The sequence below is a fragment of the Aspergillus lucknowensis genome (assembly GCF_044049455.1).
Source record: "Aspergillus lucknowensis strain CBS 449.75 chromosome Unknown BJX67scaffold_55, whole genome shotgun sequence".
In the NCBI taxonomy this organism is placed as follows: Eukaryota; Fungi; Ascomycota; class Eurotiomycetes; order Eurotiales; family Aspergillaceae; genus Aspergillus; species Aspergillus lucknowensis.
The window spans coordinates 78829-105414 of NW_027263599.1; the positions used below are offsets into that span (position 1 = coordinate 78829).

Genomic DNA, 26586 nt, shown 5'->3' on the forward strand with positions numbered 1-26586 from the left:
TGGGGCCCTTATAAGACCCCCGTATTCCACACGTTATAACTGGGTTATCTCGAGTCTGAACTGCTCTTTATCGCGTTTGCTTTCTTTGCTGACCCATGTAGCAAACTCCTTGAAATCATTATCAAACAATTGATTGTTAAAGAAAGTTGGGTTGTGCTGGTAGAATATTCTGCAAGCTTGTAAGTTGTAAATACACTATTTAGCTGTCTGCTTAAGTATTTGCTCGGTTACCTTTACAATCAACTTCTATTACACTGATTTTCTTTCTTTGGCAAATACTAGCCGGCTTTGCTCCTCTCGAGTTTATTCGCGATTCCTTTTACCGGGATGTACTCATCTAGTTGGTGCTCGTGTACTTGCTGCCACGTGTATCTAACTCCTGGCCGCTGGTTGGGCTGCAAGCATGGCCAACGTGGCGGTTATTCGGCCCGTGTGGCTCTGAAAGTTGAGATATCGAGTGGCCACCACTCCAGATATCCATCCAGCTGCGCCCCGTACGTCGTCCTTGAAAACCCATCCTGTGTTTTGTCCACAACGTTCACTGGTTGGCACCCCCCGGGACGCAATTGCCATTGTAACGAAAATAGATGACTGGGATGCGAGTTTTGTAGAGTCTTGAAAACTCATCAATCTTCATAAAACAAAAATCATATCCGTCTGTGACGAAGCCAAATACTTCACAGTTCTCCTTCTTGGCCTCCTTGCGCCGTCTATGTACGACCCCCATGTACCCAATGCACTGGGGACGCGGGAAGTAGGTCGGCTCGTAGGTATCCCTTGCTCGTAAAGTCAGCTGGCCATCTTGACGCTCGTTTATCAGCTTCGCAGCAGAGGACCGCCAGGGTAGCATTCGCGTCTGAGAGTTTCGTGTGAGCAGGGGGCAGCGTGGAATCGTCATCAGAGGAAAAGTCCCATAAGCGGTCGAGGACGGCAGGAGCCTGCCACAACCTTCCCCGGCGAGAAAAGCGTGTCGTCCCGATATGTCGTCCCATCCATGCTCAATATCGGACCTGCTAAGGATGAAATGATATCGTGTGTAGAAAAGCAATGTCGTGAACGCGAAGCCGTTCTCGTAGACCTCAAATGAAAGTTGTGGATAGAGCGGTTTCTGGCTGGACAGTTCGCCTGTGTCAGAGGCTCAGAAAAGGGCGGAAGTCGTGGTGTTGTAATGCGTCGCTGAAAACTTGCTAATGCTATTTTGCTGATTTTTGGGAAACAGTCTAGGCATTCTATTATGTGATGGGGTGGCAGAGTACATCAGGTTGACACTGTGGCTGCAGTTGTCGTGTTAGCACGGCTCCGGTGAGTTTGCGGGAGTAGGATGGGTCTTGGGGAAAGCAGGATATAAACATCCGAAGAACACCCCTAGACGGGCGTGTCGAGGTGGAGGCATAGTATAAGATATGTGTGCTTGGAGGTTTGTCATTGCTATCGTGTCGTGGAAGACACTCTCTCAAAGACAGGGTTTGAACCATAGTTAGTCTGGTGGAACGATCCCCTACAGGTGGTGGTGGTGTAGTTTGGGTCAGGCCCAACGCATCCCGGAGGAGACTGAGATCTCGTGACATTGGAAGTGCGCTGCGGAAATAAGTCAAAATTGGTCCCCGTGAAGAACTGGCTGCTCGTTATCTGCGCGGTCAACTCTTTGAATACTTTGCGCCACAGCTCGTCACTGGTGTACAGGAGATTCAGACCCAACACGAAGCGAGCAAATCTCTGCCGGGTATGCAGACCGCTACGAGGGGGAAGCGCACCCCCGCGCGGCAACAATAGTGACACGTAGCTCCATAGCTCTGAGGGCGGAATAACGGGGCGTGCGTACAACAATGGGGCCAACGTAACTCATCGATCCAATCACTCATTAACGAGGCATCTTTGGGCGTGCCCGTCTGCGTCTGCGGCGGGTTATTTTTTGATTGTACAGGTAGGTATTGTAGTAAGAGTGCTCAACAAGTCAGAGGGAGAGGTACTCTTTTGACAGGGGAGAATCTGGCGGATATTGATGAGGGTTGTGTCGACTGTACGGTAGTTACTTCAAACACCGTCACGGCGATTCACAACAGTAATTAGAATACCATCAAGGAGTACTGCTGAACGAAAGCCGCTTTCCTGGATTGTAACGTAGGAGGCGGAACACTGCATATTGAATATCGGGCCGTGTTTTTGTTACCAGCCAGTTTATTGACCCCAGAATGGCCGCGTACGAGGCCTCCGGGATGCCGTCATTGTCGTTGCCCTCCGCAGCTTCGGTACCGCGAGCAAGTGCCCGATACGCCCTATATCCCGCGGACATAGGGGTCTTGGCGCCGTTGCACGATCCCATCCCGTATGTGTTGCTTTATTCGAGTGGCGCAGGTATTCGGCGGGATAGAGATCATCTTTTATTCGGTTCTTCATTGACTTCAGTGGTTCGCAGCATATTCTTATACTCCTCTACCAATTCGCCTGCTCCCCTTAATTGATTCTTGGTAAGTGCCCAGTTATCTTTGGCCGTCCAGCCTTTCCATCGTACGATGTATTTGCGGACCTTTTTTCAGCAAACCGGCAGCGTTGGATGGGTAGCGATGAATGCCGAAGCAATGAGTGAGTTGATCCAGTTCCTCGAGACGGTTTAGGGTTAGGATGGATGGCTGGCTTGAGGCAGCATGCTTGTTGGAACTGTACTGGGGCTCCCGCAACACAACCGTATCCGCCCCGGTACACGCAAAGGCGACCCCCAAGACTTGGGGCGCGTTCACGGCTACCAATATGGATTTCGACGCGAGTGTGATGGGGACGCGTCCGGGTAAGTCCATCCACCCCACTCGTTGTCCACCTGGTGTGAATTGCGTTCGGGAACAGGCGGGCCAGAATCTGCGGTATCCATGTGAACCATATTCTCCGCCAGAGCCGCAATGTCCCCTACGGCTGGGCTCTCCGGCAAAGCCTAATCCCTGCCAGCCGGACTGGCAGTCTCGTCCACGGTGATCACGCCCGTGCTGGTACTAAAAAGGATCCCAAGACTTGGTTTTTTTATGAACTCCCCCCGTATGGTAGTCTTGGAAGGCGTTGATAATACTTCGTCAGTCTAGGGTCGTGGAGAAGATCACCCGCGCGTGCTTGGCAGGGTAGTGCTGAAGGATAGCCTGTGCATGAGAAAGTAAGTCCAAGATATCCAGGAATAAAAATAATACAGAGCAGGAAAGCCTGCTTCTAAGGGGAGACTTACTCGCCAGATAGTAAACACCACCACAGGGTAACAGCTCAGAATCATCATCTTATAGCGTCTCCTATCAGCATCCTGCGCCTGCCGTTAATACACCTGCCAAGTGCATCCCGTCAAGTAGAGTACCACCGAAGGGCGATAAGGTTCTCATCAATATTGCTCTTGTCGTGCCTGTCGATCCATCCCCGGTCTCCTCTATATGCCGGAGTAGCCAGACAAAATTCAATGGCTGCCCAAGTTTTTGGTACCATATCATCAGCCCGGGAAGCCCCGCGACTAGCCCTATCTAGTTGATATCGCGCCGAGCACAGCGCTTCCTGTCTCCCGACTGTTGCTCCAGGGGGTTGGGGTTAAGACAGTCATGGGCAGCCTGTAGCGCCCGAAGAGAAGGAGAGCGAGGAACAGGAGAGGGGGGAAGTAGGGCAAGAAAGGTAAGTTAGATCAGCCACTACCTCTCGCAGCACGTGTCAGATAGCACATCTACCTTGTTCGCTGGCGCGTAATTGATGATGCATCAACTGATACCAATGTGGAGCTACCTGATCCATCCACCCCGTTCGAAGTTAGGATACCCTCACCCTTTGCTGGGTCTATGAGTTCGGCCCCATAGGCCGCGAACACGGCAACGATCCTCTGTTCTCTGCTGCCCATACGCAATAAAGTTGCGTGGTAAACTTATGCCTGTGTAATCTGCTAGTATTCTCCAGCAAGAACACAATAGTTTAGTGAGGCCGAAAAGGAGTGAGCCAGCTTTTCCCGGGCTAGGGTTGTTGTCAGCATAGTACACTGGTTATGAGCGGAATGGCTTTCACGACCGGCGGCCTGTTATAGGAGAGACGATCAAACCACGTGTAGCCCAAAGCCGCGGCCACTGTATTTTTTGGTGTATTGCCTGGTGGTGTTCGCTACGAATCCGTGCGAATGGGCCACTATCTGTTCTCGCAGCTACCCTCGAGCAGCAAATGGCGCGGGCTTATCGGATGGCCTGCGCTGGTGGACCAGGCTTTTTCCCTATCAAGTTAAATATTAGTACAAGGCTTTTATGATGATTTTTGAGCCACCCACTTTGAGATAAAAGCTCAGCAAACACAAACCGGGGATCATCAAGACACCGAGAGCAACGAGACATTGCAACGCGAGCTTCCCTTGCTTTCAGGATATCAAGCCACGTTTTGTCTGCATCGGTCGGGGTTGGTGTCCGGACGTAGAGCCGAAATCAATGCATTCCAGGCCTCGTTCCATGTTTAAGATACATGTGATACTCGAGTATGTTTCCCGGATTGTTTGTCGTAGTCGTGTAGAGGGGTGGAAGTGGAAGTACGTCCTCAGAGAGCAGACCCAGCCCGGATCCCAAGCTGGAAGGCGATACTAAGAGCCCAGAAGCCTGCTATGCCTTCCATATCCTTTTATCGTGAGCGGAGACGCGCTCGATAGGCTTATCAGCTGCTCCCCACGCAGCAACTCTCGGAACCGCTCATAATCCTGAGCTTCAAAAGGTTTAGTAAGCCCATCCGCCGGGTTCTCGGGCGCGTCGACGTGCTTGAATTCGATTTTACCGGTCCGCAGGACATCTCCCATCACACATTTTTAGGATGAAAAAGGGAGAAGATAAACTGGCCCTTCTCACCCCCGTAGTGACTCGTTCCAATCACCCTATGGAAACAGAAGGCAATGCTGACTATTGTCACCACAATAGTCGTATTCGACATCGAGCAGGACAGCATCTAATTTGAGGCATGTAACCTTAGCTGACTTTCCGACCACGGTGGTGACCCGTTCCAAGGTTCGTAACTTGGTGACCCAGATGCCGTTGTTTTGGGGTTCTCTTGCATCCGTGTCCCTAAGAGATGCCCAGGGTGATGGCTTGTGAGATCAGTGTGCTAACCTCTTGACTGCGCCTACTTGATCTTCCATGAAAGACTCAAAGGCAACTCCATTAGTACTCGCGATTGCCCCGAGAGAACAGCCAGAAAACCAGTCAACAAACGTGTTTTCTTTGCGAGCATTCCCTTCACCTATGGCATCGATGAATCTTTCGCCCTTTCCATGGTCCATAATCAACCCGAGTTTTGCATCAGGGTCCGTATCCCTCGCATCAAGTACCCAGCAATTTGGGTGCCTCTTTGCAGGGTGAGTCTCAGCTCTGACCAAGATCTCTGAAGCGAAATGACCTTGTTGCTCCTTTCCCTTCAAAGTGATCAAAATATGGACTAGATCAGGGAACAGGATTTCGAAAAGGGTGAAGGAATCGTTTTCCGCATTCGTCATCTCACAAAGACCTTAGACATGTGGTTGATCCGTCAAGGCTGAGGGTGTGGGGGTACCCCTCCCTCAGACGGTAATACTCCGTACGTCCCCGGGCCCTAGTGAGCCCGGCCTCTCCCCCTTGACCGCCCGGCAGAACACGGACTCTCGCGGGCGATTAGTGTCTACTCATGTCAGTGTGTCCGCGGTTTCCAAAAGTACATCCCCGTTTTTCAGGGCTTCTTCGTCAAGCCCGAAGACTGATCCTCTTCTTCTCCCCAAAGCGGCCGTGATAGCATCCTGATCTCCCGGTCACCCATAACGATGTCCTGGGTGTCTTGGAGGGTATATTTCAACATCTATAAGCGCTTGTTCGAATTTAGCGTCATATGGGGATGACCGTTTTTTGGACGCTGTTCGAAGCGAGGAATCGGGAGTGCCAAGCTGCCTGGGTGTTCTATTCGAGTGACGGTTACCTGGTTTCGATCAAGCCCGCGGTCGACCAAACTCTTGATTTTGAACGACCCCTTCGCAATGAATACTCTAAGCTACCAAAAATCAAGGGATAATATGCATGTATGTGGTTGAATTGGTTCCTGTTGGTTATTGTTGTTGGCAGCGATTTTGTGCATCAGGTGGGGCCGTGCATCAGGTGATCACGACTGTAACCGACAGAAGACCAAGATACGCGCGGGGTAATTAACACTCTCTTAACAACTTCCTCGCCCCGCCATATCGCAAAATCACTTTGAGGATCCAGTGTGCACCCTCTACAATGGCAGCACCTCAGATTTTTCAGCTGTCCGTGGCATCGAGCTTTAACCGACTTGACCCGGAGCAGAAGCTTTATGCCCACCATATGTCCAGGTCGGTCATCTTCTGACATCGCAAGGCTTAAGGCTAGATACTGATCAAAAGTAGAGCTGCTTGGAGTGGTACACGTATTATTTTCCGGCAGGTTTCTCCCGAAGCCAACTCGATATTTGATTTCATTATAGCCCTCTATTTCTGTTGCAATGGTGACTGGGACCGCTTGGCAAACCAAGCCAACCTTGACGTCAATGACCTTCAACTGTTTTTGGACTATGCAGCGATATTTCTATCCAATTTAGGGAACTATTATGTAAGTCCCTTCATTTATCGTTCGTTTTACGACATTAACCCATAAAGGGCTCTGGTGATCAAAAGTTTGTGCCCTCTATCAGCAGAGAGAAGCTGGCAAAATTGGTTGCCTGTGCTTCCTCGAGTGTAGTCGATCTCTGGGAACAGATTCGCGACCCCATGTTTCAAAAGCCGCCCCTAAGCCTTGGTTCTCCCAGCGAGTTGACGCAAAGCATGTATTACTTGGGATACGAAGACGGAGGGCCCTCGTTTCGGGAAAACGCGGCATTGGCTTCTAAGATTATGCAGGAACTATCGATTCTCCCAGAAAATACCCGACTGGAAAAGGCAAGGCCCTCCGCGGAAACAGAAGTTTTGAGTATTGTCCAAGCATCAGTAACCGAAAAGATATCTCACTATGGGGATGTCAACAATACAACCGGGAATACTAAAATCATCCGGGTAGTGACCGGGGACCACAAAGTCGAGCTCGCACAAATCAATGCACACCTGGACAAGGCGCTTGAGTACGTTTCTAATTCATCACAGTATGAAATGATCAGAAACCTGCAGGAAAGCTTTACTACTGGCAATCTTTCGGCTTATAAAAGTTACCAGACCATATGGGTAAGAGACAAAGCTCCCAAAATTGAGTCTGTGTTTGGGTTTGTTGAACCTTATAGGGATCCATTGGGGATCCGATGTGAATTTGAAGCTATTGTGGGCATACCGGACAGTAGCGAAACACAGATATTAAAAGAGTTGGCTAAGGAGGCGGACAGGTTTGTTTGCAAACTCCCATGGGTGACAGGAAATTCTGGCGACAGGGGGCCATTCGAGAAAAGCTATTTTGAGGCGCCAGACTTTTCCAGCATTCAAAGTATAAGTAGTTCACTTTTTTGGAATAACCTTTGTGCTGACTTTTGCCAGGTCTTGCCTACTGCTCCAGTATAATATTTCCTGGCATTAACCTGCCAAATGTAGGTAAGGTCTATAAGATATCAACAAGACAGCAGCTAAAATCAGATTGAACAGTACAATGATATTCGACAAAACGTGGGCTACAAGAACATTATTTTCTCTAATCGCATGCTGGCAGAAACTTATCGAGCGAGAGGTTTATACATGGTTTCCAAACCAGAGCAGGAGATATTTAAGCAACATCGACCTCACGCATATTACATTTGGGTTGTATTGCATGAGATACTCGGTCACGGAACTGGCAGTTTCTTAGCGGAGACGGTCCCGGGAAACTTCAATTTCGATCCATTCAGCCCACCAATAAACCCCTTCACTGGGAATCCAGTCAAGACTTGGTATAAGCCCGGACAGACTTGGACCGGGGTATTCGAAGACATATCAACTACTGTGGACGAATGTAGGGCAGAGCTTGTCGGAGCCTATCTGTTTGATGATCCGGACATCTTGGCCATCTTCGGGTACACCGAACAAGGGGATGTTAAACCTGATGATCGTATGGCATCGCATCCTACTAGGATGTTGGCTGCTGATGAGTTCTAGTTGTCTACAATTTATATCTTCAACTTGCCACTGATGGACTTCGTGGACTGGAAAACTATGATCCTGTCACAAAGGTACGAACAAATTACCGTTGCTATCTCTAAATTTTTCTAACGTCTCTATAGGAATGGACTCAAGCCCATAGCCAGGTAAGCTTCCTAATAGTACATCCAGTCGTCCAGACGCTTGAGAGTCGTAGGCGCATTACTCTATATTTCGGCATCTTCTCCGTGACAGCAAAGATCTCTACACGGTTATATGCGATCCTCAAGCTGGTGCTTTGACCGTGAAGGTAAATCGGTCTCAGATTGTTCCTGAAGGGAAGCCCTCCCTCGGCAGGATGCTATTACGTCTACATATATATCGGTGCACCGCCGACATTGGCAGTTGCCGCGAATTCTATGAGGATCTTTCGAGCGTGGACTCCGAAGCTCTGACATGGAGAGAGATAGTCGTTGCCAAGAAGGACCCTCCTGCAATATATTCCCAAGCGAATACATTCATTCATGATGACACTGTCGAGTTGCGAGAATATGAGCCGACTGCCAGAGGGGTAATCCAGAGCTGGGCAGAAAGGGACATCCACTGAGATTTCACATCGGCATCTCGATAGGAATATACAAATTGTAGACAAGTTTCTTAGACTCAGTTAAAGCGTAGCGTAGTAAACACATAATCAACTACATCAATAGTTGGGCTAACTGTAGAATGACTTGCAAAAATGCCATAACCGATCCGAAACCCCCAAATACGATGACTGCCCAAAAGGTCATCCAGTTCGCTGAATTTCTCTTGTCTCTCCACAACTGAGTCAACGTTCGCGGCGTGGCAGCAGATAGGTGACTTTGCAAGATCACGATACGATATCGCAAGATGGGAAAGTCTTGAGGAAGGTTGTAAGTTTCCTTCTCGGTCAAGGACCAAACCTGCTGCAGATCCAACGGAAGCGCAATATAGGATCGGCTGCCACACAAACTAGACAGGATCGGGTCTTTCACGCGGCGTCGGCGATCTCCATGCCAACGAAGGAACGGATCCACGGACCGAAATAGAGCCCTTGATTTCCTAGTTTGGCCGAACAATAATCTATAAGAAAGGATGACCTCAAGCAGGAAGTGGTTGATCTCTTCCTCTGTTGCCCACTGACATCGGAGACGACTTGTCGTTGCGCAACAATGAAGCACTCCCCTCTCTTTTCCCAGCTCATATTTTGTCAAGTAAAACTGGCAAAAAGATGGAAAGCGGAATAGCGACACTTCCTTTGTCGTGGGGTTGAACTCTAAATGACAGGAGAGTGCATCTGTCCACTTGAACTTCAGGCCTGTTAAGGAGTGTAGAGCGTATGCGTTGAAAGCCCTCGGCTCGACTTCGACTTGCTGTTGAAAGGCACGAACGATGCTTGGCTCTTCAGAGAAACAAAGATTCTTGGAAGGAAGAAGCGCACCGAATCCCATGAGAAGTTCGCTGAATGATTCACGAGCACACACGTTGATATCCTGAGTTAATGCCGCATGCGTATAGTTGCAGCAGCCATAATCTTCCATAATGGACAAATGGTGAGGTTGGGGGCCATGAAAATCCATCGGAGATGGACAATATAGCGCAGTCTGAAAGCCCAAAATACTGAAGACGAAATAACGAGCATAGTTAAGATTTTCTGCTCGAGTTTGGGGTCCCAGAACTCCCTCAACGATAAGCTCGCAGATTATTTCGTCAATAGTGATAGCGATGTTGCCGGTGGTGAGTTTCGCCACGCTGGTGAAAGCATGGGCAAAGAGGTTTTGGTGGGACTCAGAGGTGCACTCTCGATGGTCGGAATGAAATATGTTGAATACGGAGGTTGGAAGCTTTGCCGTGCGTGAGATTAGCCAATGAGAGTACCATTCAGGAACCTCGTTTTTTGCGTCGAGTCTCAAGGGTTGCTTGAAAGAGCAGAATTCTTTAGAAGTCAATTGTTCTTTGCCTTTTCAACTCGCACATTAGTTATCAGTGACTACTTATTAATTCAAAAGGCTCACGTGCTGACATACTAGAGTGATATGAGTATTGCACATATTTCGGTAAGCCCATTATAATCTCATAGAAGTCCACTTTCAAGATGTTTGCTGAATTTCAGGTGCCGATATTATTCCTTTATTTCGAAACCAGTAATGTAGAGCGTCAGGTGTGGTTCAGTTGTGAGGCGAAGAAGAGGAGGGCAGCACAGACTTAAAGCTCTGTGTGAGATCAAAGGAGGGCATCTATTCCTGGAGGCTACCCCTGTCACCTTAGGTTGTTTCACTAAGCGCCCTGCAATCCCCCGATCGTTCGTTCCCTTATCACAAAGTCATAAGAGAGTTTTGAGGCAGCAGCAGCAGGTTACTGGTGCCTTATGTTCAAGTGAATATAAGCAGCTACTGGTGATATCTAATCTGTTTTGGACAACTCAAATTCAAGCTAGGCCTTACTTGGTTCATGTGCTACCATAGCATCCACGGAACAAGACTCTCAAAATCACATACAGTATTATCGCCGTGGATACTGTAGAATGACTCCCTTGAGAGCTTTGCCCTTTCAAGATACAGTGTGCTTTCTTTGTCCTTTCCCAGGTCGCTTAGAACTTGAGATATCTTATAGTTTGCTCTAGCTTGATGGCCTATGCCTTCAATCTGTGGGAGGCTGTCTGATATGCTGACGCACTCTTCAAGAAGTTGACTAATAGGGTCAGCATTGGGCTATTTTAACTGTGTGAAGGGCTTACACTGCTAGAGTAGTATTTTTCCCAAGGGAGAGAAGTGAAGCGACCTGGTAGAGAGAATCGCAAACTTTAAGACGCTCGCCCAAGCATTCTTTTCGAAAGCTTAGAGCTTTTGAGGCTAGCCTAAGGGCATCATCAACGAGGCCTTGTGCAAGTCTAATCCGACTAAGCAATACCATATCCCTGTAGCTGTCAGCCAAGATCGGGAGCACTTAATATAAGATAGGGTTACGCACCCAGAAAATCTCGGGTTCCCGGTCTTGAGGAAAGTTTCATCCGAAAAGTTTGTCAAAGACGGGCAGCTCTTCAGCATGGCTTCTGCCTCGTATGGCTTCTCCATTCGTAGTAATAGGCTTGCCATATTGCTATATGAATTCCCTATTCGATCACTGTTGTGCAGCAATCGAATATCAATTGACTGTTGAAGATAAGCATAGGCCATTTCGAGTTCCCCAAGTTCTGTGTATGCAAGACCAATATTAACTTGATTGGCAGCTAGAAACGCATCGTTACTGGGAAGAATCCCTGTGCGTATCTCGTAGGCTTTCTCAAAAGCTTTGAGGGCAGCAGCAGGGCGACCAATGTCAAGGTCAATCAAGCCTTGAAGATCGATCGCGCTTGCGTAGGCGAGAGATTCAGTATCTGCAAATTTTTTCAGTGCTATTTCCACGTACGATCGAGCAATACTATAGCTTTCTCTCTCATAGAGATACCTGCCTGAATAAGTAAAAATTTTTTCGTGGTGGAAAGGGATCCAAAATACCAAGAACTGCGAAGCAGGAGTTCTGCAAACGGTTGGCTTGTCGCAAAAATCTTGAAATGCTCACTTTGCCGCACGAGACTTTCAATGTGCGGTAAACTTCTCTCACAGTCTATCCAAGAGGCAACTTGATGGCCGACATCGTTACTGTAAGTGTCTGGAAAATTGTCGGAAAGAATGTCCACCACGAGCAGACATATCTCCTGACGCCTTTCTATCTTCATTCGACGAATGACCGCTCGTTGTATGAGACGATGTATGGATAAAACTCCAGTTTCGGCCGACTTGTCAATCAGTGCGCCGTGAAGTAATTCTTCCTGAGCGTCCAAAAAGCTATCCTCAAGTCAGTGGCAGGGTAATAATGCTTGCTGATATAGAGATCCTACTCCATTTCATCCGTTATAAAGGCCAGCGGTGTTTCCTTAAGCTTAAGACCACCACCTACCAAGAGCGACTGGGGTATATTATCGGGACTCAAGAACGAGAGGATCTCATGCAGGGTCCTGGCACTTCCTGTGATTTTACTGAGTGCTATATCCCACACTGTGGCGAGTGTGTGTCCATAATCAATGCTCACAGTGGCTTTGGCGTCCACACTGGCCGAGTTTCTATTATATAAAGCAAGAAAATCCCTCAAGGGTATTTTCCTTTGGATAATGAACCCGCCGATCTGGATGAGGGCTAGGGGTAGACCTCCCAGTGTCGAAGTGATAGCCTTCGCGTCTTCTCGACTGGACGTCGACTCGGGTTCGATTCCAAGTATATGCAGCAATGCCTGTGACCCGGAGTCTGTGTCAAAAGGCGTTACTTGACATCGGTTTGAGGCAAAATTGAAGGCAGCGGCGGAATCTCGGCCTGTTAGTAGCACGCATCCGACACAGCCTACTGGCCAAGCGCGCTTTAACACGCCCAAGTCATCAGCATTATCAAATATGAGGAGCCAATGACTTCCTGCTCAGTCTACAGTAAGATTATTGAAGGACAGCAGGATAGACGGGTTGTATGGACTCACTTGTCGAGGATAGCCAATTTTTAACCTCCAGTATGACGGCATTGTCATCTGCTTCTTCGTCAGGCTTTATGAAGCCCATCATCTTGGCTATTTCGCGAAAACTTTGTCCAAGGGTTATTGAATTCTCAGCTGCAATCCAGAAAATGGCATTGAATTTTGAGCGTGAGGAGTTGGCATATTTCAACGCTATTTGTGTTTTCCCAACACCACCCATACCGTACAAAGCAAATGACCGAAGGGATTTCTGCGAAGATTCCGCAAACAATACACTATCAATACGCGAGAGAATCTCGCTCCTACCCCAAAATCGGAAATTTTCCGCGAAGGGGATGTAGTGGAGAGTCGTGGGTGTCTCAGGACGCCGTGTATGGAATTGCGCCATAGCATTTAAGACTTCTTCGTATTTTTTATTGTCGAGCCGCAACCTGCCGAGTTCTACCTCACTTTCTATGGCAGCAGATAGACGTTTAATGCGTTGAGTCGTTCTCTGAAAATCGGAGCGAAGGTTGGACCAAGAATGACGCAGGAGGAACACTTAAGTTGAGAAAGCATACTCAGTATCAATATTCACAGGTAACGGGAGCGGATTTCCCAATGAAACACCTACAATGTTTGTGACTGCGGAAGAAATAGATTGCACGAGCGTAGAAGCAGATAACCTCTTGGTAGACCGCAAGTAGAGACGCTTCCAACTCCGAGTTCAACGGCATAGTTTTTTCGTAGAATTTGAGCCGTGGAAGGGTCAAACTCAGCTCTTCCAGCATATCAGAGATTTCATTTAAAGTGTTATCTGCCGCTGATGCTAACTGCAGCCCAGAGTCAATATGGGTTTTGTAAAAGGAACCATAAAAACGAACAGTTAAGATCATGCGGAGGCTGCCCCAAACCAACGCTGTCACAGTTGTTCCAGCACCGAAGGAAACTGCGAGCACCGCAGAGAAATCATTGAGCATGGTGAACGTCGGTTTCAGTCGATTTATTGAGTCTAGCGCCTTTCTTCCTTGCTGCCCGAATGGTTCTAGGATCTGTTTATCCTCGAGAAGATCGTCTAGGCTGCCAGTTTGAAGTATCGTTTGAAAATCATCCTCACCACCGAGCTCTTCATGGTAGCTCTGCAGTGCTTTCTCCCACAACGGTGAGATCTTTTCGCCTGGAAATGTTCGTGTCATGCTGCCTCCGTATTCTAGAGTTCCAGAGGGCGGCTTGATCCTCCAAAGAATTCAAAAAGAGAGCAAAGTTAAAAAAGAGGATGAGGGCCTAATTTGGACCGAGGATAGGCCTCACCTCTTGCTCAAGGTTGTGTGGATTGCTCGAAAAGTAGGGGGTTCTGGGAAAAGAGGCAAGGAGCAAAAGAATTTAGGCGCCGTCTTGAATCATGTTTCGCCGCAATGATATATTTAGAGACCGACATTGACGGCTCCACTGATGGCCGTGCGAGAAAGAAGAAAATGCGCAGGTAATTTAGTGACATGGGCTATCACTATCACATGAAGGGATCCCGGATGAGTGAGGATGCTCAAATGGCGTGCTCGGCCTCGTAGGGGTTGTCTTGGCCGGTGGCAAAGCGGGCTAATCAGCTTCCAAGAGGTACTCGTTTTACTTTGTTAGAAACCAACTAAACTGTCTCATGAACCAATGAGAGCATCTTTAGGAGTTTTGCCTTTGGAAATTGACCCCTCCTTAACTAGGCTGAGCGCCTAATCAGCTAATCTTATCTGGTGAAATGACTGCCACGTCAGCATTTCTCGAAATTTAAACCCACGAAGCCTTCGGGTGGGCAGGACTCAAGACAAGATACTGATTTGAGCCTCTGCGTCCAGGTTCATGGGAATACGGGGCGTGTGCTGGGATTCATGGATAATAAAGTCGCCTAATATATCAAGAAGCTAAAAGCAATCAGCAAGATGAGAGAAGCAAATCGAGGGACGGCTGCTTGAAGCCGGAGTCAGACTCCACAGCGAGGCCGATCAACTCAAACTGCCAGCCCAAAAATCTTCAGGTTCGAGATTTTTTTTTTTTTTTTGGAGTCTTGCCAACTGGCGCTTAACCCTCCTCAGTCTCAAGCAATGAATTCCAAGCCAAGTTTATTATTTGAGTTCCTCTTCCGTCGTCGCTTCGGTCTGCAGCATCTTTCTTGCCTCTCTTTCTTACGCACGCTATCCAACGAGCCCAGCCCGCATCCTTGAGACAAATGGGCTCGCGGAGAAGCGTTCTTCAGGGGTAAGCAACGCATTCCACCGAAGAACCTAGGGAATTCCAAATCAACCTCCGATGCGCCATAGTTGCGCGAACGGGACGGTCCGTCGCGTAAAATCACGGAGCAGTTTAGCGGAGCCGCTGTGGGACGTAAGCTCTTAAAAACCGTACAGTATCAATTCTTATGTAGACCACCATTGAAAGGCAGAACGTTGATTCCTTCGTTGGATCCTCTGACGGTGGCTGCAAAAGATGCACTGGATGCCTGAATCCTGAAGCACTCCGTGCCTTCAGTGGCCCATTCGTCTGTTTGTCTGACTGCGTGGGGCTGAGGACGAGTGCCTTTAAACCGTGGTCCCTGAAGAGCGATGCGATGAGCTTGAAGTTGATGCGCTTGAAGGATTTGACCTTGGTGGCCGTCGTCCATCCAAACCCGACGTGCTCTTGCCCCCATTTCCGACCGAGTCATTTATTTGCCGGGATGTTGTACCGCTTGTGGAGACGGAGTATTGCAGAATCGTCCTTGGCGAACCCCACCGCAGCGTGGCTCTCGTCGTAGTATTTTCTCATGACCGTCACCGTCCCTGTTAGCCGCCAGCGCGGGAAGGGGTTGATAAAGAATTCAAGGTCGACGGGGTAGAAAATGAAATTGGGGTCACAATGGTCATCATATTTCAGGTGGCACGTAGGGTATAGTGCCACCCCGTTCATGGCGGACGTGGGGGCGTGCTTGATCTTGATCACTTGGATGAGCAATTGGGCTCTATACTTGAGAAGAACCCAATTCGTGCAATCTGGCTACGCGGTTGTGAAACGCGTATCCCCTCCGTTTTTAGTCTCAACGATCAGGGTGAGTACCGATGCCTTCATGAACTGGAAGGCATACCATATATCAGACACTTATTGGCATTTGACCTTCCTTGTTATGCGGATTCTGAAACCCCGACCTCAAGCACAAACTTTAGGTTGCCAGTAGACTTAGGTCCTAGCAAGTGTCTGGTTCCTTGGTCCAATCGCTGGGTGTCGTAAATTCTAGGAACGACAGATCCGGATTCTGTATATAAGTTGGTGATAGGAGGCTCCTGTCGAAGCCTTCAGCATGGCACCCATTGTTGACTGTGCCGGAGGAAGACCACTTCCAGGTTTGCGTTCGGGCACCAATTCATCATAGTCGATGTTGTAGATCTCCCTTCATGTTTCGAGGGGCTGCAAACACAACACCATGCAGGCCCACCACACAACGAAAACCACGAACACCCGGGCATCTATACCACAGTCAGCCCATGCCTCGCCAAATATGCGCCGCTATGAGCGGATGAGTGCCCGCCCAACCACATCGCTGAAAATGAGATTGTAGTCTCTGTTTCTTGCCCATAGATAAATACGCAGCGCACGGAACACGACTTATCCAACACAACTGTCTGCTTAGCTGCCGGAGCAGCCGGCGCAAAAATGGGGGAGGGGCGCACATCCTGGGCGGGGGCAGGGGTCCGACAGCGATGAGGCGTTGCGATAAGGTTGGTGGAGCGGTAGTCCCCGAGCAATGCGGACACCTCGGCCGCCGCGTGGAGCAACCTGAGACTTCCGGTAGCGCGGATGCGCTGCCTCCAGTGAGGTCCGTAGTTAGGATCGCGGGATAGCTTAAATTCGTCAATCCGTTCTTCGGAACCCACTGGGGTTTCTCGGCGACCCTACTGGTCGTCTTCCGGGCCATATCCACGCCAACAAACGAGGTATTAGAGTACCGGAGTTCTGCTATGGGCCTAGAGACGAATCCACTGGTCAAGGATATATTCAACTTCATATCGATCCAGGCTATCGGGTACCCTTGCATCGAGATTGGCGGGCGGCTTCGTGTGCTGCCGTCTAAAAGGGTTGGCATCCTTTGGACCTCGCAGGCTCTAACTGACCAATAGAAATAACAGGATGTATGTTCCACGTATCAGGCAAGTCTTCCAAGGTTTCTAGTTTATCAGAACCTCATGATTAACCGCAATATACACTAATTTGTTGTCAAAGTCTGGACCTTGGCTTATCCAAGCCACTAGTTCCAACGCTTCCTGCATATCAACTTTCCGCGTATCCTTACCCCGGGGCCTCCTCTTGCATTCTAGGATGGCATGGACTCCTGCACGGTCTTTGTGTTCAAGTTGGTCGTCTGTCTTTCGGGTTACTGTGAAAGGACCGGCGTACTGTGGACTCAACTTCGGGGTAGTTCCAACGGGACGGAGGTTGTAGCCGTCGTGCAAACGCAAATACACCTTGTCTTTCTTTTCAAACCACATTGGTTGATGGCGATAATTGTAGGCACGTTTTATTTGGATAACAGCGTATTTGTAGGCTTCTTCAGCGTTAAAGCGAACACTAAAGTCTTGCTTGAGGATTCGCCGTAGTGCCCGCCATGGAGTACAGAGATCAATCGCGAATAGTAGCCGATGCGGAGTTCTAGGTCCACTTCTTTCGTAGCCGAACTGGGAGCACGGGAAAATAGCGGGAAAAGAGGAACACACAGCTCTGCATGCCCGATGGCCAGCCTGGCAGCGCTCGCAGTTACGTCTCCTCCGGCCATCATCCGCGGCGATGAGCGACCAAACTTCATTAGCCCGCATCGGGGGCTGGGGAACATGTGCCTTCGGTGGACCGAGAGGAAGTGAAGTCGTGTTGTTGCAGATCTGGGTTGTCTAACCAGTTCTGCTGTTGTTTAGCACGCTGCAGGTCGGCTTCTGATAGCTCAATTAGTTCGTGCTTCGGGGGCCTTTCCAGCGGGATGTCCATTGCCTCGAGCCGATCCAACCACAAGGTGTCCCACTTCGTCGCATCGCAGGAGGATAGCAAACTCATTGCGCATGCCAAAGAGCTGTAGTGTGGGCCGAAGCCGGTCGGCAAGTATGGTAGACCCGGGCATCTCGAGGGTCCGACGGCGACTAGGCGTTGCGATAGGGTTGGCCGAGCGATCGCAGCCGCCACGACAACAGATCCCACCGATCTCCAGGCTCCGTCACGGGTCCTCTCGACGCATACGCGAACGCCCAACTGGTGTTTTTCGTACATTCATTGTTGGATATTAGACCACGGGACGCTATCAGTAGTGCATTGATATAAGACGGTCTACCCGTTTTCATGGTTGTCACAATTAGTGGGTCATGACTCCGCAACATCGTCCTCAGCTGGTTCGAAAGCAAGTCCTGCAGTATCTCGAGATCGCATAGCCAGAGTGCCTCGTGGATTGCGTTATCAGTCTCTTCGAGCCTAGTGGCCTCACCTAAATCGGGTTAATATCAACTACCCTCGTACGGAACAGCTACTCACCTGCTCTACCGAGACACTCTTTTCCCTGATGACAAACGGATAAGATGGGAAGCGCCAGACCTCCTTTTGCGCTTCCGTATGGCAATATTGGCCGAGCGCCTCGTTGCTCAGTGCGGTTAGGCGTACGGATACGTATGTTCGACCAGTTCTTTCATCCGTGAAGCGCGACAAAGGTACAATGAGCTTCTTTACGCCTGGGCTCTCCAGGACAGGGTCGTACGCAGTCCGAGCAGCCGTGCCAGCCGATGAAGGGTATTCTTATGGGCTGAAGCCTGCATAAGGACCGTAGTCCCCGAGCAATGCAGAAACCTCGGCCGCCGCCACGGGAGGCTCGGTTCACAAAGCTCTCTGGAGAGCTACCGCTGCGGCAGCGGCGGCCGGCTCCGGCTGCAAGAAGTCAGCAAATGCGGCGCAAGAACAAGAAGGAAATACTTACGGCGCTGCCGCCCGGAGCCACATGGTGCTGAAAGCGGCACCGCTCGCCCGGGATTCCCAAAGGCACCTGCCATGTTGTCCGCACTTTGATCTGTATGCTGGATTCAAGTGTCATCGTATGGGAACCCCTTTTCGAAGGTCTTGCCAAAGTCGTACAGGACAACCCCTCCTAGAAGACCGGTCGGCTGGCCAACTACCACCTCGCCGAGTCGGATATCGTGTCCTTCACTCGGAGCTCTCCTGCCGATGCCAATCATCAGCCCGAACTTGATGTTCCTGAAGGTTGCGAGTATCTGGCTAACGACCCCGGCTGCTGACACGGTTCCCGTCGCACCGTGTGGAAGACACACGACGGCTACATACACAATGACGGGCGAGACCATAGGTCAGCATCGGCCCCCGAAGGAATCTCGTCGAACAAATAATAGAGTTCCAATTGTAACTCGAGATCTTCTTGACTGAGCCAAATAGAGGCATCCTAAACGACTGCAATTCGCTCAATATGGAGCGACAGAATATACCGTCGCTCGAAAGGCTGCTAACAGATGGTCAGATGGTGGGAATGTGACTGAAATCCGGGCCCGGTCTGATAGTAATGCGCCCACGCTGAACTATGGGCTGATGCAGAAGAATTCATAAGAAATATAAGGGATGCCCTGTAGTCTCCGTAGTAATCCGCCACCGGCGCCTCGACGGAAGGCACGGCGGCCCACTCGGCCACAGTCGCGGGAGTCGTTGCGCAACCCAAAGACATGGTGGAGCATGTACCGGAGGAGGGCAAAAGGATTCAGGGTCCTTGTTGGCTTTCAGTATGAAGGTCTCTCTCCCGAGCGCGTCCTGCCGACCGGACTGACACTGCTGCCCTGGTTCTCCAGAAACTCCACGGCCTCATGTGCAGAAGGCGCTGGGATGGGCCCATGAGCACAAAACAAGATGAAAACGGGTATTAATAACAACCATTCGAGTCAGGCTCCGGCTACTCCGCGTCTTTAGTATGCTGCCATGCAGCCTCATTCTCGTCCTCTATCTGATACCAATCTGTATCCTTTAGTGCAGGGCGTTCCTTAATCTGGTTTGCTACCGCTTCGACCAGGAGCACTTCATCTCCCTTTCTAAAGCCTGGCCCTTGCAGCAGGTCCTTAAATTCATGACCAAGCTCCTTGAATAGGGCCAGAAGCGTGGTTCGAGGGGAGGTATCTTCCGGGCGTACCCTAGAATAGACGCCCAAGAAGACGCTGTTTATACGACTGACTACACCAGTAGCGTATCTGCCTGGCTCCGAGTCGCTGGCGCCTTGGTACATTAGACACAGGGGAACACAGCACAGACACCTGGATTGTCCATCATCTTCCTTGAACCTTACGTCAGTGCCGCGGTCTGGATCAGAGGGGAAGAGAGGGGAGAGCGAGTCCAGGGTAGGCCCGGAAAGTGTACTTACGCCACAGGATAACTGCATCCCTGCTTATCAGCGATGCCTTGTGACCAACGTCGGACGATGGTATGCCCGTGATAGCCTGTACTGCGTCTAGCACGCCCATGTAGTTGGATAGCGAAGCGGCTAGTGTCAACAAGACCCTGCGTAGAGTTACCGGTATGTAGGTATGGGTTAACCATACATATACAGGTGCATTATATAGACGCGGACGCTTCCGATAATCCGACCTCAAAAATTGTTGTTATTGGTGTATTTTTGATAGAGAGGGCCAGCATTCGTCAGCTTCCTTTGCGGAGCTACTATAGTAGCTATAGCAGGCAGCTGTGGATGCAAGAAGTCAGGAGATACGGATACAAAATTATGGAAGGAGAACTTACAGCACTGTAACTTCGTTCTGGTCTCTAAACCTTATCCGTCTCCTTGGCCGCGATGCTTGCAAAATGGGGGAGCAGTCGCGATATGCTGTAGGGAGCGTTTCATGCCAATAGATGTAATGGCTTCATGCAAATCGACTTGCAATAGTTCCGCTGAAGCTTCGTGGGGGGTAGATTTCACCATCCTGATTAGCAGGAGCTTTAGTTCTGGGTACTAACAAAGGTTAAGGCGCGGAAGCATAGAATTCCTGCAGATGGCATCAGAAACAATGATTCCGAATCCAGGATTGCATAGTCCGTCTCTCTGAACAGAGGGACCAAAGATTTCGAATTTGTGTACTGATCGGCAGTAAGACTGGTTGGATGCAGTGAAGTCCCCTGCTCAAAAGTCTGGAATGAGGTTGGCCTTAATCCCTCTGCATTTGGCGCATTCTTGAGTTGGCACCGCGAGAACTCGGTCATCACGGTCCGATTCAACAATCCATAACAACGATAGAGTGTGTGGACGAACATCGGACCCTAAGATCGTCCAGATCTTCAAGCGAGTCTTTTTTGGTGTCGTCACTTTCCGGGATATGCGACATCGATGCGACCTGATTCCGTCATAGAGCCAGGACTTAAGGGGCGCTCACTTGTTTTTGTTGGGCAGTATAGAACAAGCTGTGCCTGGCCTCCTCGCGAGGAATTAATTGGGAGTTTATAACCGACTTTCAGGCCCCTCTGAAAGAGCATGTGTTGGATAAAGGTGTCTCTGGTCTGCGTATGGATTGAAAGTCGTAGCGTCCTTACGCTTATTCTGCAAGTTATAAACTGCCTGGAAGCGGAATGTCTCTTGCAGGAGATCGATCATTGCAGTCACCCGTTCTTTAATACGCCAATACATGCTCTGCTTGGGGTGGATAGCGTAGGAGTTGACGCTGATGATCAAATGACAGACGTCCGCGAGAGGCTTCTGGTAAATACCGTTGCATGTTGAAACCCCTGGAGTTTCGACGCTTTCAACGGAGAGAGAGCCGAACCGGTTGACAACGAAAGGAGGGGAGAGTCGCATCTCCATTCGGCATTTCATTTGAAGAATTCTGGTTGTAGCGTGCGCAGAAGCGCCGCGGGAACCAACACATCGAAAACAAAGGCAACCATCAAACCCACCACGAATAAGAACCCTACGCCGCAGTTAGCCCGTTCCGCCATCAAGTTGCGCTCTGCTACTCACTATCGTTGGGTTCGCCCAACGCAACAACCTCTTGCGGTGCCGAAGCACCCGCAACGTCCTCCTCCACAGCGGAGAAGTACTCGGCGTCCTCCTCATCATCGCCAGTTGGGGGGGAAGGGACAGCTTGGAGATGTACTCCTGATGGTTGATGCGGATATAATTGACCACTGTCCCGGGCCACCGCCGGCGAAGACAAAATATCCCCGCAAGCCAAACGGAAAGTTGCGCCAATAATTGCAACTGGATACCCCTACAATAAAGGCAGACTCTCCAACAAGTCTTCTTATTGGAGCTGTCGGATAACCCCTTTGTAAGCAGGCTCTCCAGTCTGGCCGAGACTTGCTCCCAATACATTTTCCACAAGGCTCTGGCCGTCTTCCGTGCACTTGTTCTCGACGGACGTCCCATAATAGGACTAAATCACCAACGACGAGTTCTAGATTTGGAGGAGAAGGAGGTTGTTGATAATAGCACTGGCTTGCGTTAGCAGCTTCTTCCCGGACAATGGTCACTTGTCGAAAAGTCGCTGAAGATGACCAGTTGACAACTCATGATCGCGGAGAACGCGCTCTCGTCGTTGGGCTTTGGGGTCGTGGGGTCGACCGTCTCATTGCATGATCGTCATCATCCAGAGAACATAACGTATATCATAACCAGCACAGGAGGAAAAGCGTTATCCAGTTCCGTCAATCGTTAAGCTTCATCCCCCGTTTCTTCGTTGCCGTAGCACACCGCGATCGCTGCTTCCAGGACCACCTAGCAGGCGCTTTTGTCCGCCGCCCAAGCGGTGTACACAGGTGTAAGCTGGGCTATCGAGGTCACTGGGTTGATTTTGAAGCGCTGTGGTAGCTTTAGGCGATTTGCCAAACTTCTGATTCTTTCAATGATCTTGTGGAAACCAGGATATTGACGAAACAGCTTCTTGTTTTCAGCTCCAACGAGATTGCACCCGTGATGCAACCACAGATAGACAGATCTCTGCCGCTGAGTTCCATGAGTTCCATGAATTCGTGCTTTCGATTGTAAATATGTTTCATTCGGGCAGCAGCGCGGGGGTACCGCCCACATACCCTCGTCATTGAAGACCTTCATCAGGTACCGCAGTTTCGGGATTTCACTCGCAAGATACAACGCCTCCCTCACGCGGGTGTTGGGTACCGTCGCTAAGGGTTCCCTGCATGCATTGGCCCAAAACAAACGAAATCCTAGGTCCTGACGCCCTTGCACGGTTTCTCTAAGATTCGCCGCTAGGGAGCCGCGGCGTCCGATTCGCTGTGTAAACTCATAGAGACGTGGTGAACACCCAAGCGAACTCAGCCACCGTAAGACGGCCTGCTTGTACTTATTTCCCTGTGTTCATGGTTAGTACTGTATTGTACTATACTGCACTGCACGAGCTCCCCCCTGCCTGCATTTCTTAACCATGGTAAAACCAGGCTCTCATGTTTACCATGGTTAAGAAGTCCAGCTATACAAGGGGAAACTACTAGTTGCCTTCCTTCCACTATCTGTAGATTATAGCCAAGGTCGAGGGGGTCTCTAAATATCAACCGCGTTTGTGGCTGCTCGAATGCAGCGCGCAGTTCCTTATCTGCTAGTGCCTCTACTGCTGCGATCTCCTGGCCTTTTGTTATCATGTCTTCTTCCTCCCCGCCTGCTACCAGCGCTGGGCTGTCCGTGGTCGCAGCTGCTGGCGCCTCGGGCAGGGCAGCAACCTGCTTGGCCATCCTGGCCGGGTTGAGAACACCCAAGCGAACTCAGCCACCGTAAGACGCCAATGTCCATTCGGCCACTGCTTCCGACGCCAGCGAGCTCCGCCTCTTAGGTCATGTGAGTGCATGGGAACCCTGGTGTGGCACGGTAACAGCGATACATGCGTCAGGAAGTGGCGGTTTGCCTGAGCGAAGGGGAAAGTGCCTCTTAAGGTCTTGAAAAGCCAGTGAGGCACCGATTACATCCATGTACTAGATAAACCGTGAGTACCACTATAATAACTCTTGTGGAATGGGATAGTATTATACCATAGTACCTGGGATGCGAAGATCTGGGCGGTTTGCCATTTTATAGTCAATGGCTGTAGGCCCGGAGGTGTGGAGATAACTTGGAGTACTGTTTTCTGTAATATTAGATGATGAGAATATCCATAGTGTTACTCTGGATCTCTCCGGGGCCTTCCTGGTCTTTGCTTCCATCTCCACAGATATTCCTGGTATCCTTAATGGTCAGCGTCTTCCCACACGGGTTCATTCCCTCATTTGCTGACAGCTAAAACAGGATATATTGGGGCCGGTCCGGACGCCGGAACTAAACAACATACCATTGTCTTCGTAGATCCCTAACCATTTCTAACTGCCTTGACAAATGCACAGGGCTGGCAACCTTGTCAAGACCACAGGGTACCTAAATATTGTCAGGTTCTGGGTATTCAGTCCTCCCAGCATGATGTCTTACCACTATTATCCTTACCTTGAAGGAGAATCGAGGAGACAAAAAAGAAGCTAAGCTTTTGCAGTCCAAAGACGTAATTCCTCTTGGGTGGTGATGGTGCCCCGACTGGAGAGTGATTCATGGGTTGGAGATGAGAAGATCCGTCGCCTTAAGCATACCAAATAGTTAGAGAAACAACGTCCTGCAAGGAAAGATGTCGTTGGCTTACTAGGAACATCTAGCCCTCGTTGGACAGCGTGTTGTTGGCCGCGTTACCGCGGAGATGATAAGGGAGAGTATCGCGATGGGCCGGATGGCCACCGCAGGATCGTCGTGGAACTCGTCGAGAATAAGGACGAGTATCCCAAGGAACTAGTCGCGTTGGCCGGCGGAGAGGAGGCAAAGGCGGGGGATGATGTCGGTCTCATTGCCCACGCCGAAGAGTTGGAAGGTTGACCGTAGCCGATCTCTGAGCGTCGTAAAGGCTAGCGTCTTGCTGTTGCGCGAAGAACCTGGGATGCAGAACTCCTCTGCTTGATAATAGTTATCCTTGGTGGGCCAGCATATTTGCAGGCAACATGGCCTTAGCAAGTTATGGCAGGGGTGATGACGATAGCCAAATGCGCGGTCTGGGGCGGGGTGCGCGACGGCGGGGACTGGCGAGGTTGTTTGCCGCACGGTACGCCGCTAGCAATGCACGCGCCTTGGCCGCCGCCGTGGGGGGATTGAGATGCAACGCCAATACAACCGGCGCAGGAACTGGACCAGAAACCAGGAATACGCACAAGCTTGTTGGCTTTAACCCGCGCTGAATCTCCCGAGCCTTGCTGCATTGGTCGTGGAGATGAGTGATTGTTCGATTAAGCCACAGGGCGACATAGATGTCGCCTGCAACAGAAGTACCTGGGCCAGTCTTCAAGCGCGTGTGATATCCTTCGGCGAGTTATGTTGTTTCTAGTAGGTGGAGGATTAATACTTTCGGGATTGGCGCGCGAATAAATATTCTTGCGACCTTATGTTGCCTCGTCTCAATCCAGCTATTGTATGTCGTGTCGTTTAAAGTCAAGGTCACTGCCTTCGCATGACGCGGGACTATAGTGTCTTCGATATCGCCGCATATGATCACAATTCTTAGGTGGCTCCCAGCTATCAATTCCTGTGTAGTGTTGTGAAGAAGTTCGCTATCATCAACGTGTTTGATGGCTCTCAAAACACAAGACGAGCCTGGCAGAGTGTTGTCCTGCTGGAGGCTGTATATCCTTTCTGTGAGGCCTTGATCGTATGGTTAAGTTGGGAAGTGAGCGAGGCCGAACATGGGGCTGTTGGATCTTTTCCACTGCGGACGATCTGCTCGAAAGTTTGGATTCGGTTGAGGCGTGTATACTATACACGCGGCGTACTATAATTGACGACAAGGCCAAAGAGAAGGCCACGCCTGCGTTGCAGCAGTGGCGGGAGGAGTTCTTCGTGGCCGACCTCGGTCGCAGATAGTGATTCCCTGGTCGCGGGCAGCGGGAATCTTGCGGGTCGTGGTCTCTCCATTTTTCGAGGTCCTAGCTACCTTGTCAGAAGGATATTGCTCAAGATGATGATGAAGACAATAGACAGTGTTTGGATGGAAGGAACATGGTAGCTTTGCTACTTACCTGCAGCGATCGAATAAAAGTTCTGCATGCGTTGATTGTGGTGGCACGTTGGCAGACAACGGCGCGTTCGCAACCAAAAGACAGACGGTTAAGGGTTATTGCACCTTAAATCAGGCAAAGAGGGCGCAAGTCAGACAAAAGAGCAAAAGGGAGACAGCAAAGCACTAACCAAGCAACAGCGCGGCATGGAAGAGGTGATAGGGGTGGCTGCTGAGTGGGATAAGGATGCTGCAGGGCAGGTGTTACAGCCACACTCGACACCGACAAAACCTCAGGCAACGGCCAAATTGCGATGCCAAACGGTCTGCTTGAGATTGCGCAAACCCGTATATAGTTCGGCCCGAAGCTACGGCTGTTGCGCTGGATCTAATTTACCGCCGTGGGACCAAACCACCAAGGTCAAGTTCACGGCGTTTACAATTTGCGTTATTTGGTCCAACCGTAAGTCGAATCCCCGGTGCCTCTATGCCGCAAAATTATCTGACTCAGTTTCCTGTACAATTCGTTCGGCGTTCGGATTGGCCGTCGGTTTGCGGGTCAATGTCGGTCCCATAAGCTCTATCTTGTTGTTCGAAGTCGATCTAGGCCCGTACGCCCAGCACCAGTTCCGATAGTCAAAGCCCATCTTCTGTCGTTTCTTCAGAGGGAATCCAGCGCCCCCCTCTGTCAACCTTGGAGGCATCTCAGCCGACTGTCGAATAATACCGCGGCGCGCGCGGCACCTTGACAATTCCAAGACAGCCCGTGAACGGTGGTTCGGCTGGATCGCTCACATTTAGCTCAGGCTCATGGCCGGCTTGCTGGAAACTCTTCTTGACATTGATAAACAGTTCTTTATCATTCCCGAGGGCCTCTCAGACGTCGGACATGGATCGTCGGAACGATGGGTCAGAGACCAGGCCGCGTTGGCGCAAAGTCTTGGGCCAGCGGTGTGTGTCCGGAACGCCGAATCACAGCGTTTGCCAAAGGAC

At 50.2% G+C, this 26586-nt stretch overlaps 10 protein-coding genes across 10 annotated transcripts; 2 read left to right on the forward strand and 8 right to left on the reverse strand.

The window, feature by feature from the left end:
- Positions 1-362: 362 nt before the first annotated feature.
- Positions 363-1668, reverse strand: BJX67DRAFT_364382 (uncharacterized protein). The gene has a single exon (XM_071030182.1). It carries the CDS (start codon positions 896-898, stop codon positions 539-541), a length of 360 nt encoding a protein of 119 aa, XP_070882152.1. The 5' UTR covers positions 899-1668; the 3' UTR covers positions 363-538.
- A 349-nt stretch (positions 1669-2017) lies between these two features.
- Positions 2018-2646, forward strand: BJX67DRAFT_364384 (uncharacterized protein). Its single transcript, XM_071030183.1, has one exon. It carries the CDS (start codon positions 2193-2195, stop codon positions 2460-2462), a length of 270 nt encoding a protein of 89 aa, XP_070882153.1. The 5' UTR covers positions 2018-2192; the 3' UTR covers positions 2463-2646.
- A 1755-nt stretch (positions 2647-4401) lies between these two features.
- Positions 4402-4893, reverse strand: BJX67DRAFT_364386 (uncharacterized protein). Its single transcript, XM_071030184.1, has one exon. It carries the CDS (start codon positions 4781-4783, stop codon positions 4574-4576), a length of 210 nt encoding a protein of 69 aa, XP_070882154.1. The 5' UTR covers positions 4784-4893; the 3' UTR covers positions 4402-4573.
- A 104-nt stretch (positions 4894-4997) lies between these two features.
- BJX67DRAFT_266386 (uncharacterized protein) lies at positions 4998-5630 on the reverse strand. Its single transcript, XM_071026438.1, has one exon. The coding sequence runs from the start codon at positions 5471-5473 to the stop codon at positions 5078-5080; it is 396 nt and encodes a 131-aa protein (XP_070882155.1). The 5' UTR covers positions 5474-5630; the 3' UTR covers positions 4998-5077.
- A 12-nt stretch (positions 5631-5642) lies between these two features.
- BJX67DRAFT_364392 (dipeptidyl peptidase 3) lies at positions 5643-8741 on the forward strand. The gene is made up of 8 exons (XM_071030185.1): positions 5643-6316; positions 6371-6572; positions 6620-7430; positions 7481-7530; positions 7586-8024; positions 8072-8145; positions 8197-8220; positions 8271-8741. The coding sequence occupies exons 1-8, from the start codon at positions 6225-6227 to the stop codon at positions 8658-8660; spliced, it is 2082 nt and encodes a 693-aa protein (XP_070882156.1). The 5' UTR covers positions 5643-6224; the 3' UTR covers positions 8661-8741.
- Positions 8742-8751: 10 nt separating this feature from the next.
- On the reverse strand, positions 8752-10125 carry BJX67DRAFT_374747 (uncharacterized protein; the record flags this gene model as incomplete). Its single annotated transcript, XM_071031591.1, has 2 exons — positions 8752-9963; positions 10102-10125. The coding sequence occupies 2 exons, from the start codon at positions 10123-10125 to the stop codon at positions 8752-8754; spliced, it is 1236 nt and encodes a 411-aa protein (XP_070882157.1).
- Positions 10126-10335: 210 nt separating this feature from the next.
- BJX67DRAFT_390748 (uncharacterized protein) lies at positions 10336-13749 on the reverse strand (the record flags this gene model as incomplete). Its single annotated transcript, XM_071034675.1, has 8 exons — positions 10336-10765; positions 10812-10991; positions 11045-11521; positions 11572-11901; positions 11955-12519; positions 12581-13114; positions 13188-13386; positions 13438-13749. The coding sequence occupies 8 exons, from the start codon at positions 13747-13749 to the stop codon at positions 10531-10533; spliced, it is 2832 nt and encodes a 943-aa protein (XP_070882158.1). The 3' UTR covers positions 10336-10530.
- Positions 13750-17507: 3758 nt separating this feature from the next.
- BJX67DRAFT_384925 (uncharacterized protein) lies at positions 17508-18594 on the reverse strand (the record flags this gene model as incomplete). Its single annotated transcript, XM_071033755.1, has 5 exons — positions 17508-17700; positions 17759-18033; positions 18086-18342; positions 18395-18472; positions 18522-18594. 5 exons carry the CDS (start codon positions 18592-18594, stop codon positions 17508-17510), a joined length of 876 nt encoding a protein of 291 aa, XP_070882159.1.
- A 902-nt stretch (positions 18595-19496) lies between these two features.
- BJX67DRAFT_384926 (uncharacterized protein) lies at positions 19497-20058 on the reverse strand (the record flags this gene model as incomplete). Its single annotated transcript, XM_071033756.1, has 2 exons — positions 19497-19813; positions 19959-20058. The coding sequence occupies 2 exons, from the start codon at positions 20056-20058 to the stop codon at positions 19497-19499; spliced, it is 417 nt and encodes a 138-aa protein (XP_070882160.1).
- Positions 20059-22041: 1983 nt separating this feature from the next.
- On the reverse strand, positions 22042-22691 carry BJX67DRAFT_364416 (uncharacterized protein). The gene has a single exon (XM_071030186.1). It carries the CDS (start codon positions 22632-22634, stop codon positions 22299-22301), a length of 336 nt encoding a protein of 111 aa, XP_070882161.1. The 5' UTR covers positions 22635-22691; the 3' UTR covers positions 22042-22298.
- Between the last annotated feature and the right edge of the window lie 3895 nt (positions 22692-26586).